The sequence below is a fragment of the Oncorhynchus keta genome, chromosome 9 (assembly GCF_023373465.1).
Source record: "Oncorhynchus keta strain PuntledgeMale-10-30-2019 chromosome 9, Oket_V2, whole genome shotgun sequence".
Classification (NCBI taxonomy): Eukaryota; Metazoa; Chordata; class Actinopteri; order Salmoniformes; family Salmonidae; genus Oncorhynchus; species Oncorhynchus keta.
Window position 1 is genome coordinate 40,905,858 of NC_068429.1, and position 18,957 is coordinate 40,924,814.

At 47.4% G+C, this 18,957-nt stretch overlaps 1 protein-coding gene across 2 annotated transcripts in view; it reads left to right on the forward strand.

The window, feature by feature from the left end:
- The first annotated feature begins 1,270 nt into the window (after window positions 1-1,270).
- Window positions 1,271-18,957, forward strand: part of LOC118373438 (A disintegrin and metalloproteinase with thrombospondin motifs 6) — a 120,162-nt gene continuing 102,475 nt past the window's right edge. For both annotated transcript variants that reach the window (XM_052525902.1, XM_052525903.1), the window contains exons 1-6: window positions 1,271-1,702; window positions 4,009-4,523; window positions 5,052-5,452; window positions 14,009-14,189; window positions 15,771-16,018; window positions 16,545-16,628. In XM_052525902.1, coding sequence (XP_052381862.1) covers window positions 4,421-4,523; window positions 5,052-5,452; window positions 14,009-14,189; window positions 15,771-16,018; window positions 16,545-16,628 — 1,017 coding nt within the window. In that variant the 5' untranslated portion in view covers window positions 1,271-1,702; window positions 4,009-4,420. The remainder of the gene's footprint in view (window positions 1,703-4,008; window positions 4,524-5,051; window positions 5,453-14,008; window positions 14,190-15,770; window positions 16,019-16,544; window positions 16,629-18,957) is intronic.

Sequence of the window (18,957 nt, forward strand, 5' to 3'; positions counted from 1 at the left end):
CCAATGGTTATGTTCAAGATGATCAAAACCGCAATGTTTCATGGGTAAATTTCGACTGACTGACTGTTATTTATGATGCAAGGTGACTTGTAGATCAGTCAGTCAAGCAGTCGCTTGCAGTCGACTTTTATCTCCCTCACCAACTTTAAACATCTGCTATTTGAGCAGCTAACCGATCGCTGCAGCTGTACATAGTCCATCGGTAAATAGCCCACCCAATTGACCTACCTCATCCCCATTCTGTTTTTATTTATTTACTTTTCTGCTCTTTTGCACACCAGTATCTCTACCTGCACATGACCATCTGATCATTTATCACTCCACTAATCTGCTAAATTGTAATTGTTCACCTACCTCCTCATGCCTTTTGCACACAATGTATATAGACAATTTTTTTCTACTGTGTTATTGACTTGTTTATTGTTTACTCCATGTGTAACTGTGTTGTTGTCTGTTCACACTGCAATGCTTTATCTTGGCCAGGTCGCAGTTGTAAATGAGAACTTGTTCTCAACTAGCCTACCTGGTTAAATAAAGGTGAAATAAAACAATTATTTTAAAAGTTGCTATATCGTTTTTGAACACAAGAAGGCGCAACAATCCTTCAAATAGTTCTGTGTTCATCGTCAGAGTGATTCTCCTTCTGAAGTTGGTTACACACTACATTCTGCAAAATTGCTTTGCTATTTGACTCATCTAATTTTTCCCTAGGCCAACTCAGTCACTGTTGCATTTCAGCAACATCACTGGGCAAATAATTGTTTTATTGGTAGACAATATAATTTTATTTAAACCATATATACTTTTCCATAACAAGAATAAATATAGGATATTGTTAGCTTTGTCAAAAATGAGACCTGTAAGAGTTTGACATATTGTACACTATAGATGGTATACCATAAGAGGCCAAGGTCTTGGGCAGGCTATTCAAGTTAACCAATTTCACTACTATATGTTAGTTAGGTCTCCTAATAACCAAACATCTGTTTTTCTACACCTGTGTATAACTTCGTTGCAATAAACACTTTAAGTGCCAAACTTTTTTCTACTGTGATAGTTGGCAAAAACAGTCAATTATGCTACACTTTGTGCTTATAGGTTCTGGAAAAGAGAAGTTCCTGAAACCTATTTGTACCCCCCCGCACGTGATATTAGATCGGAACATGCGCACAGCTGATGTTAGAATACGCACATCTGCAATGACGTCAGCAGAACCTCCCAGCCTGAAAAAGCTGCCAATTTGAAGCAGCTCAGAATTTGGCTATGGTTCCAGACCGGGTATACTGTATTAAAGGGTGCTACCTCAACTCAATTTAGCTGTGTTGCATACACTGTCCTAGATGTAGACTATTTGTTATTATTGTGCAGCATACTACCTGCGTTATCCAAAATAACAACTCAGCAAACACACCAATTCTATTTTAAAGAGGACAGTTGGGCTATGAATTAGGTCTCCTTAATTTTGGAGATAGTTTAAAAGTTATTCTTGGGGATAGACTTTTCTGCTAAGACATTTATGTTCCTCTGTTTTCTCTCTCATGGGGATATAGAGAATGGCATAAACCGAAAAGTGATGGACAGAGGAGAGAAGTCATCTGCCTACTACGGAATTTCAGCGCAGGCGAAGTCTATTGTCTGCACTCTGTAACGTTACTCTACTCTACACAGTTGGGCTTTGCCGCTGACAATGAAGATGAGGACGGTAACTATCTGCTTGTAGTCTATCAGCACTCCATAGACACAACTAGAGAATGCTGTGTGTCTCTCATGCACTTTTAACGGAGCCGCGGCAGATCCCTTTTCTTTCAAATATGTAGGCTAACCATCTTTTATTTTTTAAACAACAGAAAATGCAATGATTTATCTTTCACATTGTAGCGTACATCTTTTGGAAAACCTCTTTTTGTGATTTTAACTCAATTAGAACTTAGATGAAACGTGGAAAAAACCCTATAGGCACTTGGAATTCCTTACACATACAGTGTTTGGTGAGTAAATGTTGGTTAAAGTTGGATCCACTATTTCTTCCAGCGTTTATTGAAAAATCACGTGTCTCTTAAAACTGGTTTGATGTCTAAGCACTTGGCATAGCCTACTCTATCTGCACTGTTAGAATGTATAACTCACTGAAACAGATCCACATCTGCAAGAACTCTCTCTGTGTGTGTGTTAAGGCGTCAAACAAACCCATATGACTTGAGCGAGATAGTGTCTGTCACTTCTACAATAGCTAACAATAATTATTCCCGGCGTTTTCATACTTTTTTTTGGTAATCCCTAACACAGGAACAGTGTTGAACTGTTGGTATGATATTCCAGTTGTAGTTTAATTACATATCCTCCTAGATTAACTTGCATTAACGTGCTTCTACACCTGCATTGCTTGCTGTTTGGGGTTTTAGGCTGGGTTTCTGTACAGCACTTTGAGATATCAGCTGATGTACGAAGGGCTATATAAATACATTTGATTTGATTTGATGTGAAAGGAGCAGTTTTATTTTATTTCAGTCGGTCGGTCGGTGTTGTCTGATGTATTCGGGCTGCGTGCCAAATGTCTGGGTCAGACGGAGTGGCCAAGTAGATGTAGCGCTGCTGTCTGGATATGTGCCGCTAGATGTTCATTATATAGAGCTTACAGAAGGTGCAACACGCCGCTTCCAACACTGGATTCTAGCCACAGACAGATAACCACCCATACTGTCTTTACGCACATCCGATAGATCAGAGGTGATTACTGGAATTTACGCGTTTTCACTTGGACGTAAACTTGGAACCTCGCCTGGACTTGGTTCTAAAAGTATGGCATGCCGTTTATGAGCTGTGTGAGTGAGTGACCCTCTCTTTCTTGAAGAATATCCGGTAATTGGTTTGAAATATAGAACAAGTGATTGATTTATTCATTAATTGATGGATAGGTTCAAAGATAAATGTGTATGTTAATACACTATTATAACACCTTTATTTCTGCGTTATTACACACGCACACACGCACAGAGGGCTTGCTGAGAGCAACGTTAATCTTTTGATTTGCTCCTGGCTGTAGAGAGAGTCAGTGGGAGAGAGATGCCTAAACCTGTTATAGAGACAGGTGCTGTGTTGACTGAGGAGGCTGGCGGACATCGTAGCACAGGCTGCTTTTGTACTTGATCATTGTCTTGTTGTTGTGACTTGCTGTGGAATATCTGAAAGACTGACTTCTCCTTAGGCTGTGGAGATGGTATGGTGTCACAAACACCGTTAGCCACACGCATGTTGACGTTTATTGTCACGAGTCTAGTCCTGGAGGCAGAACTGAGCGATTTCCTGTTAGTTAATTAAGTCAGCTGCGAAGTCAAAATGGGCTATATTGAAAAAATGTATGAACATCAAAATGTGCTTAATTTAAGGTTAAGGTTAGCAGTGTGATTAGGGTTAAGGTTCAGGTTCGGTTTAAAATGAGATTGTATGACTTTGTGGCCGTGCCAGCTAGCGGCCACTCTGCAGAGCTGCCTCCAGAACAAGATTCATGACGAAAAACGCTATCCTGCTAACCACAAACCATGGCATGCTGGGTAAGCAGGCTACAGGAGGAGGGTATTTCTGTCATGGAGTGTACTGTTGGTGAATATGCTGTGCAGTCGTTAGGCATCATCTTTTTTTCCATGGCTAATTGTAATTTGCAGATTAGAAGTTTAGCCTATGTAGTACACTTTTAGAAAAAAGGGTTCCAAAAGGGTTATTTGGCAGTCCCGATTCGAGAGCCCTCTTTTCCCCAGGTAGAATGCTTTTCGGTTCCAAATAGAATACTTTTTGGTTCCAGGTAGAACTCTTTTGGGTCAATGTATAACCCTGTGGAAAGGGTTCTACATGGAACCCAAAAGGGTTCTACCTGGAACCAAAAAGGGTTTATCAAAGGGTTCTCCTAGGGACACCCGAAGAACCCTTTTAGGTTCTAGATTTTTCTAAGAGTGTAGACTAGTTGTTTTGTAGCAGGTATGCTTATTGAACTGTGCAATGATGTATTCACAGGTATGCAGATGGATTGGTCAAGACAAGCTTCCAATATAGATCTAGATCTATAGATTTGCTGCTGTGGACGTGCTTGAAGTGACTGACTGACTGATCTACCGATGGATTCTAGCATCACCGCCTCCCATGATGAGTGGCTGACATGAGCTCCAAGGGAAACGCCAGTGAGGTCTGGAAGTGTCTGCTGCCCTCAGGAGGAATCTGAGTGTCTCAGAGACGTTCTCTGGATGAGACCTGGATGAGACAAGAAGAGAAGAAGAAGTAGTGAGAACATTCCCCCCACAGAGGACCCAAACCATGGGCTTGTTATGGTGCCAGGCACGTCGGACTGATCGTGTGTTCCTAGCCCGTCAGTAGCACCACCACCCCCTCACCCCTCCTCCCCCCAACCCCATGTCAGACCTTTCTCTGAATGATGGAAATTTTGCAGAAGACGCTGACTTGTATATTGATATTGAGCCTGGTGGTGGTCATGGCTTCCTCTGAATTTCAAAGACTTTCGCACAACTCACAAGGTAGGACTTCTCATTGTTTAATTGTAGCCAAGGTGCTAGAACTGCTCTCCTTCAAAGAAACGGATTTGTCCTCCCGGTGAGGCAGGTGGATGCATGGTTGCTGCTCATGGTCAGTGGTCAGTCAGTGAGACATCTGCAACATCTGGTGGCCCTGGCCTGACTGTTATTTTAGAGGGATTTTACCCACTGTAGATCACAACCTGCTAGGCTCTGGAACACTGTGAGGTCATGTCTGTCCTGTCTGTCCGTCTGTCCGTCTGTCCGTCTGTCCGTCTGTCTGTCTGTCGGAGTTCTACCATAGACATTCTACATTCTATGAGTTCTACTATCTGTAGGGTGTCATCCTGTTATATTCTGTAATGGCTGGAGCGCCCCCATTGTCTTAAATATGTCACTTCTTCCTGTAGTGTATCAATGTTCTTACTCAGATTCTCATTCTGTGTTCATTTTTCTCCTCCTCGTCCTTTCCTCCTCGTGCACCCCTCCTCCAATGGCTCATCTCTCCCCATCCGTTCTTTTCTGTGAAAGTGGAGTACCTGTCCTACCTGCAGCACTACCAGCTGACTGTGCCGATGCAGGTGGACGAGAACGGGGACTTCCTCAGCTACACTGTGAAACACCACCGGCCCGGTCGCAGGAGACGGACCGCCGACCCAACCAGCACCGCCGTCGGCCCAGAGCCAACCGGCCGCGCCGAACAGGACCCGGCCCGGACCCGAGTCTTCTACAGACTGTCGGCTTACGGAAAGCACTTTCACTTGAACTTGACCCTCAACCCCCAGCTGGTGTCCAAACATTTCACGGTGGAGTACTGGGGGAGAGAGGGCCTGGAGTGGAGACATGACATGCTGGAGAACTGCCACTATGTAGGATACCTGCAGGATCAGTACAGCTCCACCAGAGTAGCGCTCAGTAACTGTAAGGGCTTGGTGAGTACCATGGGATTCTGGAGTTGATGTGTTTGGTTTGGGTGTGTGTTTGGAAGGAAGCTACTGTTAGCCAGTCAGGGTATTGAAATGTGTGATGGAAGGATGGAAAAGAGGACAACACGATCTGTCTGTTTCCAAGTAGAACACCCACCACCACTCTACTCCCCTTTATGGGTTTCTGTGACTTTTGTTTAGAGTATGTCTGAATGTATTTCTGGATATTTGAGTGTGTTTGAATATTCTTTGAGTACTTAAGGATCTGTTTTGTGAGGAGGCCAGGAGGCCCCCATTGACCAGTCACAGAGAGTTAATACTATGCCTTCTCTTTGCTCTGGCTACCCCAGACAAACCCTCAGCTCTACTGTCACAGGATTAGACAGAGTGGAGTTTGCTAAATAGCATGTTGGCCTCCTTCCACCTGGCACAGTGCCACTTAGGATAGGGCAAAGTAGGTTAAGGCTAACGGGGAAAGCTCTCTACAGCAGGGGTTCTTGGGCTTTTTCAGCCTGGGAACATTGAGAAATTCTGTGTTTTCCTGGGACCCAAGGCCATAAAAACATGATCCCTTTTGGGGTCCTAAGCAAGATTTGGGTGACAGCGGAGAAAGAAATTGAAGTTTGAACTTGCATTTTGTCATGTTAGTGATTGGAGACAGGTGCAGGAATACGTAATAGGGGGTTTTATATTCTCCACCCAAACAAAAGAGCGAGGTGTAAACCTCTAAATAATACTCGAGACAAGACCCGTAAAACAAGTGCACAAATACACGTAGCATGGAATCCGCTACAACAGCACAGGTACACAGGACCAACGGACATGGTAGCAATAACTGACAAGGACAACGGAGAACAGAGGGCACAAAAATAACATGCTAATCAGGGGGAATGGGAACCAGGTGTGCGTAATGAGACAAGATAGTCCGGGGTTGGTGGTAATGAATCCAGTTCAGTGACGCCTAGAAGGCCGGTGACGTAGACCTCCGGAGCTGGTGAACGGAATGAGCAGCAGTACCGGGGGGGATCCGGTGACAGTACCCCCCGACTCACTGCACCAGCAGCGGGACGACACCGCCCTCGGGGATGATCACAGGGACGTGTTGCGGTTCGGTCTGGGCGCCGATGGTGAAAATCCCTGGTCAGCAAAGCGTCCAGGATGTGCGTACCCCTACCAGTCGATGAGGTACTGGAGACACCCCGCACAACGCCTCGAATCCAGGAATTCACGGAGCGAGTATGCCGGACCTCCCTCGATGTCCAGAGGAGGAGGCCGGGCTTCACTGTGTCCAGCCTCAGCGAGGAGACCAGGCACCACTGGCCTGAGGAGAGAAACATGAAAAGTCAGGTTAATGCGGTAATCAGCAGGGAGATGCAAATGGTACGTTACCTCATTAACTCTCCTCAGGACTTTAAACAGCCCCACAAACCGCGGGCTCAGCTTCCGGCAGGGCAGGCGGAGGGGCAGGTTCTGGGTGGAGAGCCAGACAGGCGCCTCACTGCGGTGGTGGTCGGCCTGTTCCTTGTGCCGACGCACAGAGATGAGTGTGTGCCGTCCAATGAAGCCGCTGGGGACCTCCTCTCAGCAGGGAGGTAAGAGGAGCGACCACTCTGCTGAAGCCCCTGGATGAACCAATTAGTTGGCAAACCCCAGGTATCGCTGGACTGCTTTCACGAAGTTGGGGATGGTCCATGACCTGAATGCGCTGACGTGTTGCTCCTCCTTCTCCACTCCGTGGATATGAGGTAGCCCAAAAAGGACACGGACCGCTGGAAAAACAAACACTTCTCTTGTTTAACATATAGATCATGCTCCAACAGTTTTCCCAGCACAGATCTGACTAACGAGACATGCTGGTCGCGGTCAGCAGAATAGACCAAAATGTTGTCTATATAAAACACTACGCCACATCCCAGCATGTCCCCGAAATACTTCATCAATAAAGGCCTGGATGTCTGAAGGAGTATTGGACAGGCCAAAAGGCAGTACGAGATACTCGTAATGGCCCGTGGTCATGGAAAAGGCAGTACGAGATACTTGTAATGGCCCGTGGTCATGGAAAAGGCAGTACGAGATACTTGTAATGGCCCGTGGTCATGGTAAAGGCAGTTTTCCATTCGTCGCCTGCACAAATGCGCACCAGATTGTAGGCGCTCCTCAAGTCCAGTTTCGTGAAGTACTGCGCCCTGTGCATTTCTTCGATAATGGTTGGGATGAGGGGTAAAGGATAACTGAACTTGACGGTGGCTTTATTCAGAGTTTGATAATCAATGCAGGGACGCAGTCCCCCATCTTTCTTTTTAACAAAAAAGAAGCTTGAGGAGGCTGGTGATGTAGAGGGGCGGATAAAACCCTGCTGGAGGCTCTCGTGTACGTAGGTCTCCATGGCCTCGGTCTTCGCATAGGAGAGGGGATAGACGTGTCCTCTCGGCAGGGCTGCGTCAGACAGCAGGTCAATGGCACAATCCCAGGGGCGATGGGGAGGCAGGGGTGTAGCCTGGGTCTTAGAGAAAACCCGGTGCAGATCCTGGAATTCCTTCGGTAACTCCACTTGAGGGGCGTGGTCCGGACTTTCCACCGTAGTGGTGTTGACACCTCCCCTGACACTCATGCAACCAACCCAGCAGTCTCCTCTCGGACCAGGAAATAACAGGGTTATGCCACCTCAACCAGTGAGACCTAAAACAACGGGGTGCGTGGGAGTGTCGATAATCAAACATGTGATCTGTTCTAAATGAATGTCATGGGTCAGCAGAGAACGAGCTCTGTCCCTATTGGGCGATTATCCAGGGCTCGAACCAGAATGGGTGACTGTAGGGGAAACAAAGGAATGCGTAATGCGCTATCTAAAAGATTCCCGGCAGCTTTGGAATCAAATCAGAGCTAACGGGAGTGAGGGACTAGGGTATTCAGGGAATTTAATGGGAAAACATGCTGGTTGAGTTGACAGAAAAGGAGGGGAGATCTTGCATCCTATCTGGGTTGGAGCAGGATAATTCCATGTCTTGTCAACTCCTCGCCTATTTGTGGATAGACTGCAGGTCGGGGAGAAATGACTCCTTTCTCCACAATAGGAGCAGAGGCCCAGATTCCTCCTTCTCCTACGCTCACGAGGACCGTCTCTTCAGACTCGGCAGCTCTATGGACAGCGTGCTGGCAACTATCCTGCGCTTGGAGGGGAATGTGCAGTCCCTCTAGTCTCCAGCACAAGTTGCGGCACCAGCCCCCACACCATGACCTGCCTCCGTCCCATCTGAGCCGGCCCGCGGAATACCCCTGTCCCTCCCGGAGCGCTTTGATGGCGCACCAGCGAGATGCAAGGGATTCCTTCTGCAATGCGATCCGGTACCTCTCCGGGAGATACAGGGTTGCCACCGTCATCTCGGCACTGACCGGACGGGCCCTGAACTGGGGGGCCGCGGTCTGGGAAACGTCCGGACCCGAGGTCGAGTCCTACGAACGCTTCACCTCCATGGGCTCTGGCCACGGAGCAGGTGTAGCCATGGGCTCTGGCCACGGAGCAGGTGTAGCCATGGGCTCTGGCCACGGAGCAGGTGTAGCCATGGGCTCTGGCCACGGAGCAGGTGTAGCCATGGGCTCTGGCCACGGAGCAGGTGTAGCCATGGGCTCTGGCCACGGAGCAGGTGTAGCCATGGGCTCTGGCCACGGAGCAGGTGTAGCCATGGGCTCTGGATTCCGCACAGGTCTTCGCCGGGATCGCAGGAGCTTGTCCAAATGAATCGCCATGCTGATGAGCTGGTCGACTGACAGGTTGTCATCACGGCAGGCTAATTCCAATAATCGGCAAGGACAATGGGGAACAGAGGGCACATATATAACATACTAATCAGGGGGAATGGGATCCAGGTGTGCGTAATGAGACAAGACAGTCTGGGGTTGGTGGTAATGAATCCAGTTCAGTATGAATCCAGAAGGCCGGTGACGTAGACCTCCGGAGCTGGTGAACGGAATGAGCAGCAGTACCGGAGGGCTCCTGCAATTCTAAACATTTTGCCATGGGGTGGAGAGAAATCTTAGCAGATTTAAAGAAAATGTATTTAAATTCTACACATTTTGCCATGACTAATGCCATGTTAATATGATATCTGAGTGAGAGTGACTATCAAAATCAATGGGGGCGCCCCAAATTGCATCTTGCATATTCTAATCTTCTAACTCTAAACAGTAAGTTGAGACCTCCTCTGAGTTCCTAGAAATATTTTTTTTACTCTGACATGTCCCGTTAACATGTCGTCATGCATCGTTAACATGTCACCATGCACCGTTAACATGTCGTCATGCACCGTTAACATGTCGTCATGCACCGTTAACATGTCACCATGCACCGTTAACATGTCACCATGCACCGTTAACATGTCACCATGCACCGTTAACATGTCGCCATGCACCGTTAACATGTCACCATGCACCGTTAACATGTCACCATGCACCGTTAACATGTCGCCATGCACCGTTAACATGTCGCCATGCACCGTTAACATGTCGCCATGCACCGTTAACATGTCGCCATGCACCGTTAACATGTCGCCATGCACCGTTAACACGCCGTCGTGCACCGCTAACATGTCACCATGCACCGTTAACATGTCGCCATGCACCGTTAACATGTTGTCATGCACCGTTAACATGTCACCATGCACCGTTAACATGTCGTCATGCACCGTTAACATGTCGTCATGCACCGTTAACATGTCGCCATGCACCGTTAACATGTCACCATGCACCGTTAACATGTCGCCATGCACCGTTAACACGCCGTCGTGCACCGTTAACATGTCACCATGCACCGTTAACATGTCGTCATGCACCGTTAACATGTCACCGTGCACCGTTAACATGTCGCCGTGCACCGTTAACATGTCGCCATGCACCGTTAACACGTCGTCGTGCACCGTTAACATGTCGCCATGCACCGTTAACATGTCGTCATGCACCGTTAACATGTCGCCATGCACCGTTAACATGTCGCCATGCACCGTTAACATGTCGCCATGCACCGTTAACATGTCGTCATGCACCGTTAACATGTCACCATGCACCGTTAACATGTCGCCATGCACCGTTAACATGTCGTCATGCACCGTTAACATGTCGCCATGCACCGTTAACATGTCGCCGTGCATGTCGTTAACACCGTTAACATGTCGCCATGCACCGTTAACATGTCGCCATGCACCGTTAACATGTCGCCATGCACCGTTAACATGTCGCCATGCACCGTTAACATGTCGCCATGCACCGTTAACATGTCGCCATGCACCGTTAACATGTCGTCATGCACCGTTAACATGTCGGCATGCACCGTTAACATGTCGCCATGCACCGTTAACATGTCGCCATGCACCGTTAACATGTCACCATGCACCGTTAACATGTCACCATGCACCGTTAACATGTCACCATGCACCGTTAACATGTCACCATGCACCGTTAACATGTCGTCATGCACCGTTAACATGTCACCATGCACCGTTAACATGTCGTTATGCACCGTTAACATGTCGCCATGCACCGTTAACATGTCACCATGCACCGTTAACATGTCACCATGCACCGTTAACATGTCACCATGCACCGTTAACATGTCGTCATGCACCGTTAACATGTCGTCATGCACCATTAACATGTCGCCATGCACCGTTAACATGTCGCCATGCACCGTTAACATGTCGCCATGCACCGTTAACATGTCGTCATGCACCGTTAACATGTCGCCATGCACCGTTAACCATGCACCGTTAACATGTCACCATGCACCGTTAACATGTCGTCATGCACCGTTAACATGTCACCATGCACCGTTAACATGTCACCATGCACCGTTAACATGTCACCATGCACCGTTAACATGTCGCCATGCACCGTTAACATGTCACCATGCACCGTTAACATGTCGCCATGCACCGTTAACATGTCATCATGCACCGTTAACATGTCGTCATGCACCGTTAACATGTCACCATGCACCGTTAACATGTCGCCATGCACCGTTAACATGTCGCCATGCACCGTTAACATGTCGCCATGCACCGTTAACATGTCGCCATGCACCGTTAACATGTCGCCATGCACCGTTAACATGTCGCCATGCACCGTTAACATGTCGCCATGCACCGTTAACATGTCGTCATGCACCGTTAACATGTCGCCATGCACCGTTAACATGTCGCCATGCACCGTTAACATGTCGCCATGCACCGTTAACATGTCGCCATGCACCGTTAACATGTCACCATGCACCGTTAACATGTCGCCATGCACCGTTAACATGTTGTCATGCACCGTTAACATGTCGTCATGCACCGTTAACATGTCGCCATGCACCGTTAACATGTCGCCATGCACCGTTAACATGTCGTCATGCACCGTTAACATGTCGCCATGCACCGTTAACATGTCGCCATGCACCGTTAACATGTCGCCATGCACCGTTAACATGTCGCCATGCACCGTTAACATGTCGCCATGCACCGTTAACATGTCGTCGCGACGCATACTTTAATTAAGAAAGGTTGCTTTACTGGATCATCAGAGCTTTTAGTCACAACCAGCCAGCCAGTCCACCCACTATAAAGAACCATCAGCCAGCCAGCCAGTCCACCCACTATAAAGAACCAACCAGCCAGCCAGTCCACCCACTATAAAGAACCAACTAGCCAGCCAGCCAGTCCACCCACTATAAAGAATCAACCAACCAGCCAGCCAGCCAGTCCACCCACTATAAAGAACCAACCAGCCAGCCAGTCCACCCACTATAAAGAACCAACCAGCCAGCCAGCCAGTCCACCCACTATAAAGAACCAACCAGCCAGCCAGCCAGTCCACCCACTATAAAGAACCAACCAGCCAGCCAGTCCACCTAAGGTGAATGCACCAATTTGTAAGTCACTCTGGATAAGAGCGTCTGCTAAATGACTTAAATGTAATGTAAATGTAATGAAGAACCAAAAATCCATCCAGTCGTTAGCCAACAAGCCAGCCAACCAGCCAGCTCACCGAACCTAATACATATCCTTCTCAATGGACTGTGACAGATAAGCATGCAGGGCTGTCTTTCTGTTTGCTTACAAAACTGTCGAAGCCAAATCTTGTTTTGGGCACACCAGGTTCCGGTTTCCTCAGATAAACAAATACCCAGTCCCAAATCAACCCCTAGCCCCTAATGAACCCATAGTCATTTCTTGTAGTTCTGAAGGGGTTGGATGAGTGTAGGTAGGCAATATGGTAATAGCTCAACACCGCCCTGGGCTAGGACTCATCTGATAGTGTCAGATCTATGAGAAGTGTATGTTTGGAGGTTAGGGGTTAGCCTAGGGGGTTTTGAACTGGAATTTCTCCAGCGAAATAAGAAAGAAAGCGAATGTGTTGCTTTCTGTTGGCTTTAACAAAGCGGCTAATCATCAAAGCTGAGGTATTGGTCCTCAGGCTGTTGATCTTAGACTGACGGACTGGCCAGACTGTCTTCGTTAAAACTCACTGTTGGAAGCGATTGGAAAAACTCTTATCCCCCCTCATTTACTTTGAAACGTCTCAGAACAAGGAGAAAGCCCTGTTCCTCTGTGCCAATCGCAATCATTTGGAGAAAAACATGTATTGCCGTTCTTGCGGCCAAACGTACTGGCAGCCCCACAGCTCCAGTATCATAAATTGAATTAGTATTAGGTCTGTTTCGCCTCATACCGTTTTAATAGTACCAAAAATGGACAAAAATGAAATGTATCTGTAGCTTAATCTCGTAAATTGCCAGACATCTTGACATCGCACTCTGCTAGGCTTTTATCAAATATTGGTTTCTTGCCGGCGTGTGCCAGGTTGTCATATTTGGTTAATTGGTTTCATTGTGGGTTTTTACTGAGTGATGCAGCGTGCCAATGTTTTTTTATAAACACATTCTGAAGTACTTTTTCAATTTATGTTACAAAGAGGGTGTTCGAGGGCAGAGAGCTGTGTACTTTGGTTCCAGTCCCAGTAATTACAGCGTTGTTCTAGGTGTAATTGGTTGTTATAACATGATTTATCAAATTGCTTCAGAGTGTGGGGTGTTTTCACGTCTGACTGCAGTGCGACACACAGAGTAGAGCAGAGCGGAGCTGTGAGTTAGTTGTTCTATGTGTTGTAGCCTGCAACGTTACGTGACCAAGGCTGGAACACACCATTAGCCACTTATAGCTCTGACTCGGGGTGCCAATCATTTCACAGATGATTGTGGTTGTGCTGGGGGGGGGGAAAAAGCATTCAACCTGGTTGATAATACTCATTAGTATAACAATATTTTGCTGACTATAATGAAAATGATAGGGGGTTATTTGTCAAAGGTCATTTCATATAAACAGCATAAATGGTTCACTGTAAGTCCATTTAGGCTGGTAGGAGTTACTTTTGACAAAAATTGTCAGACATTTTCTATGTAATTATTTTTAAACTACAATAAGACCAATTCAACCGTCGTGTTTATGTGTGTGTGTGTGTGTGTGCGTTGTAATGTTGTTTGCCTTGTTCGCTTATAACCTGTCTCTCTCGATGTTCTTGTTTCTCAACAAGCACGGCGTTATTACCACAGAAGAAGAGCAGTATTTAATAGAGCCGTTAAAGAATATATCATCCACCACTTCCAGCCAATGGGACCAGGGAGAAGGACAGCAGCATGTTATTTATAAAAAGTCTTCCATTCCCTCGCCGCGGCAGCAACCCGGCCAACACGACTTCAGCTGTGGCATCTCAGGTTGGTGACGCGTCCTCTTCTCCTTTCTCCTCTCCTCCCTTCCCTTCCCTGTTCCTCTTCCATGCTCTCCACTGCCTCAGTCTGGATCGACTCTGAGCTGGGTGAGTAACATAAATGAGCAGTTATTCCTAGCGGTCCAGAGGAAGTGCTGGTTTGGTTCTAGGCCCAGGTTCCGGTGGATGTGACCGCGCTGCTGTTGGGATGGCCAATACGGGCCTCCCCTCAGCCTGGTGTACGGTGCATTCAGAAAGTATTCAGGCCCCTTGACTTTTTCCACATTTTGATGCGTTACAGCCTTATTCTGAAATGAATTAAATTGTTTCTTCCCCCCTCATCAATCTACACACAATACCCCATAATGACAAAGCAAAAACAGGTTTTTAGAAATGTTAGCACATTTTTTATTGATAAAATATCACATTTACATAAGTATTCAGACCCTTTACTCAGTACTTTGTTGAACCACCTTTGGCAGCGATTACAACCTCGTGTCGTCTTGGGTTTGACGCTACAATCTTGCCACATCTGTATTTGGGGAGTTTCTCCCATTCTTCTCTGCAGATCCTCTCAAGCTCTGTCAGGTTGGATGGGGAGTGTTGCTGCACAGCTATTTTCAGGTCTCTCCAGAGATGTTCGATTGGGTTTAAGTCCGGCCTCTGGCTGGTCCACTCAAGGACATTCAGAGACTTGTCCCGAAGCCACTCCTGCGTTGTCTTGGCTGTGTCCTTAGGGTCGTTGTCCTGTTGGAAGATGAACCTTCGCCCCAGTCTGAGGTCCTGAGCCCTCTGGGGCAGGTTTTCATCAAGGATCTCTCTGTACTTTTCTCCGTTCATCTTTACCTCGATCCCGACTAGTCTCCCAGTCCCTGCCGCTGAAAAAAATCCTCACAGCATGATGCCACCATGCTTCCCCGTAGGCATGGTGACAGGTTTCCTCCAGACGTGGACAATTCACATACTCTGGCTCTCATTAGAGCGGTGTCCTGTGAGATGTGATGGGATAGGGATTAGAGGGGAACCAGGTGGATGTGTAGGTATTTGGACCAAAGTCTTATAAGGAGCAGCGAAGGCTGTCATCGGCAGGAAGCTGACGTGCCCTGACACGTTCTATCTTATAGCTTTTCCCCAGAGCATCTGGGCCATAGAGGAAGGCAAGCCTTCAGCTGCAAGGTTCAAAGGGCCAGATTCCCAACATGTCTGCAATCCTATCTCCAGCTCTCCCCTGGATCTGCTCTGGCTATGCCTTCACAATGGGCTATATCTGATTGTATCATTGTGTTTTAATTTAGTGGCTTGTTTTTATTTTTATGTTGACATTTTAAAATAAGTGTTGAACTCATTATTTGTTATCAGATCATGAGTAGTTCTAGTCTCCCTGAATGTTTCCACAGAGGTCAACAGTATCACATTCTACCTATCTTTAAAAAAAGTTCAAATACCCCATGGAGATGATCACCAGATAAACCATTGCCTATAATCACCTGTGATTTTTCTTCTTCCCACAGCATACCATCAACTTTTCTCGCTCAGTTTGCTAATCTTTTTTTCTCATATAAACTACCTCTCCCTCCTTCATTCCCAGACCTCACAAAAAACGCGAGCCCGTGCCAACATAGCACTCCTTCCCCAACCTCTCCAACCTCCTCTCCCTCGTCCTCTCCCACCCCAGCCCCTGGGTTCAACAGCACCATGCCCGGGGGGGGCCACAGACGGAGGCGGTCACTCAGCACGGAACGTTTCGTAGAGACCCTGGTGGTAGCTGATAAGATGATGGTTGGTTACCATGGCCGCAAAGACATCGAGCATTACATCCTGTCTGTGATGAATATTGTAAGTTTGATCCTGCTTTTTGCTTCGATTAGTGTTGTTTTGTCTGACAAAAAAAAAAAAAACTGGTAATAAAGTTTGGGTCGATCTCAAACGGGGTTAATATCAACGGTCTAACGTGGCTTCCTCTCCTCATCTCTTCCCCCTACATTTACACTAGTTTTGAGTTCACAGGATGGGTGAGAGCAGTTAGGACTCACTTGCACCTGTCCAGTTCTTTCACGTCAATACAGGTGAAGGATTGGAGGAAAGACATTGAGATGAGTCCCTAGCCTACTGATATTGGAAACACGCTGATGTAGTGCATTAGAGCATGAACAATGCTATTTGAAGTGTTTCTCCCTTTGGTTAGCATTTCGATTGTTCTCTCTTAGTGAAAACAGACATTTAAATCGCAGCGTGAGCTGAATGTGTGATGGCCGTTTTTCTACCCCCCCCAGTATGTGTGATGGAAACACCGATCAAGCGTCGTGACACGTGGACACAGTTTGTCTGACTTTGTGTCTTTTACTTCTTTTCTGGAGGTCAGGTTGCCAAACTTTACCGTGATGCCAGCCTAGGAAACGTTGTGAACATTATAGTAACCCGCCTGATCGTACTGACTGAAGACCAGGTGGGTGTCTACCTCTCTCTCTCTCTCCCTCCGTCTACCCCTCTCTCTCTCTCCCTCCATCTACCCCTCTCTCTCTCCCTCCGTCTACCCCTCTCTCTCTCTCTCTCTCCCTCCGTCTACCCCCTCTCTCTCTCTCTCCCTCCGTCTACCCCTCTCTCTCTCTCTCCCTCCGTCTACCCCTCTCTCTCTCTCTCTCTCTCTCTCTCTCTCTCTCCCTCCGTCTCCCCCTCTCTCTCTCTCTCCTCCGTCTACCCCCTCTCTCTCTCTCTCTCCCTCCGTCTACCCCTCTCTCTCCTCTCTCTCCGTCTACCCCTCTCTCTCTCTCTCTCTCCGTCTACCCGTCTCTCTCTCTCTCCCTCCGTCCCTCTCTCTCTCTCTCTCTCCCTCCGTCTACCCCTCTCTCTCTCTCTCTCTCTCTCTCTCTCTCTCTCTCTCTCTCTCTCTCTCTCCCTCCGTCTATCCCCTCTCTCTCTCTCTCTCCGTCTACCCCGTCTCTCTCTCTCTCCCTCCGTCTACCCCTCTCTCTCTCTCTCCCTCCGTCTCTCCCCCCTCTCTCTCTCTCTCTCTCTCTCTCTCTCTCTCTCTCTCTCTCTCTCCCTCTGTCTCTCCCCTCCTCTCTCTCCCTCCGTCTACCCGTCTCTCTCTCTCTCCCTCCGTCTACCCCCCCCTCTCTCTCTCTCTCTCTCTCTCTCTCCCTCCGTCTACCCCTCTCTCTCTCTCCCTCCGTCTACCCCCTCTCTCTCTCTCTCCTCCATCTCTCCGTCCTCTCTCTCTCTCTCTCTCTCTCTCTCTCTCTCCCCTCCGTCTATCTCTCTCTCTCTCTCTCTCTCTCTCTCTCTCTCTCTCTCTCTCTCTCTCTCTCTCTCTCTCTCTCTCTCTCTCTCTCTCTCTCTCTCTCTCTCTCTCTCTCTCCCTCCGTCTATCTCTCTCTCTCTGTCTCTCTCTCCGTCTATCTCTCTCTCTCTCTCTCTCTCTGTTTTCTCTCTCTCCCCTCTCTCTCTCTCTCTCTCTCTCTCTCTCTCTCTCTCTCTCTCTCTCTCTCTCTCTCTCTATCTATCTCTCTCTCTCTCTCTCTCCCTCTGTCTATCTCTCTCTCTCTCCCTCTGTCTATCTCTCTCTCTCCCTCTGTCTATCTCTCTCTCTCTCCCTCTGTCTATCTCTCTCTCTCTGTCTCTCTCTCTCTCTCTCTCTCTCCGTCTATCTCTCTCTCTCTCTCTCTCTCTTCTACATCAACATCTATGTGTTTCTCTCATCTCAGCTCCAATCTCTGTGGTTTGGTTACTTCTTATGCAGTAACATAGTTATTCCAAGCCGTTGGGGGAGAGTAGGAGGAGGAAAGAGAAGGGAGAGAGGAGTGACAAGAAGAGGCGAGAGAAGGGGACGAGAGTAGAAAAGAAGCGAGGAAAGGAGAGAGGACAGGAAGCGCCTATCGTATGTTTGCCGCCACTAAAGAGGAAAGCCTCTCCGTTGGAGATGAGCTCAGACATCTTCCCTCAGGGAGATTTGATTGAGGATGTTTACATTCAACCAGCAGGTAACTGCCAAAATGGCAGAAACATCTTGTGGAAGAATGGTGTTGCGTGCCTTCCAGTAGAGTCCCATACACTTGTAGAATCTATGCCAAGGTGCATGGAAGCTGTTCTGGTGGTCCAATAATTGGTGTTTTCATTATTTTGGCAGTTACCTGTATATAATGTGTAGGTTTGATGGGAGAAACAGGGTGAACTGTACGTCTAGCGTCTGTCGATAATACGTTTTCATACATTCTCCGTTTTAAGACTGAACCCGATACGTTTTACCCAGATGGAGTGTAATATGGATATATTCATAGTTAAAATATATAGATTTTTTTGTCATATGGATTATTTTAACAGATATGTCAGAATCCTGTCAAATGGTGGACATGGCTTTTATAGGCTTATATACTGTCGTTTTTGACTGGTGCTTTTTACTAAGATGGCCCAATCATAAATTGACGTCAATAGCAGATTTAAGTGAAAGTTTGAGTGGCTTGTGTTAATCTTAATTTAGCCCTAGTCATGTGCAGAATGCTGTCCCTGTTCTTGACAGAGTGCTGGGTTCTGTGTGTTCAGGGTTGTGGATGTGTTCAGACTGTTCTGGGTTGTGGATGTGTTCAGGGTTGTGGATGTGTTCAGAATGTTCTGGGTTGTGGATGTATTCAGAATGTTCAGGGTTGTGGATGTGTTCAGACTGTTCAGGGTTGTGGATGTGTTCAGAATGTTCAGGGTTGTGGATGTGTTCATAATGTTCAATGTTGTGGATGTGTTCAGACTGTTCTGGGTTGTGGATGTGTTCAGAATGTTCAGGG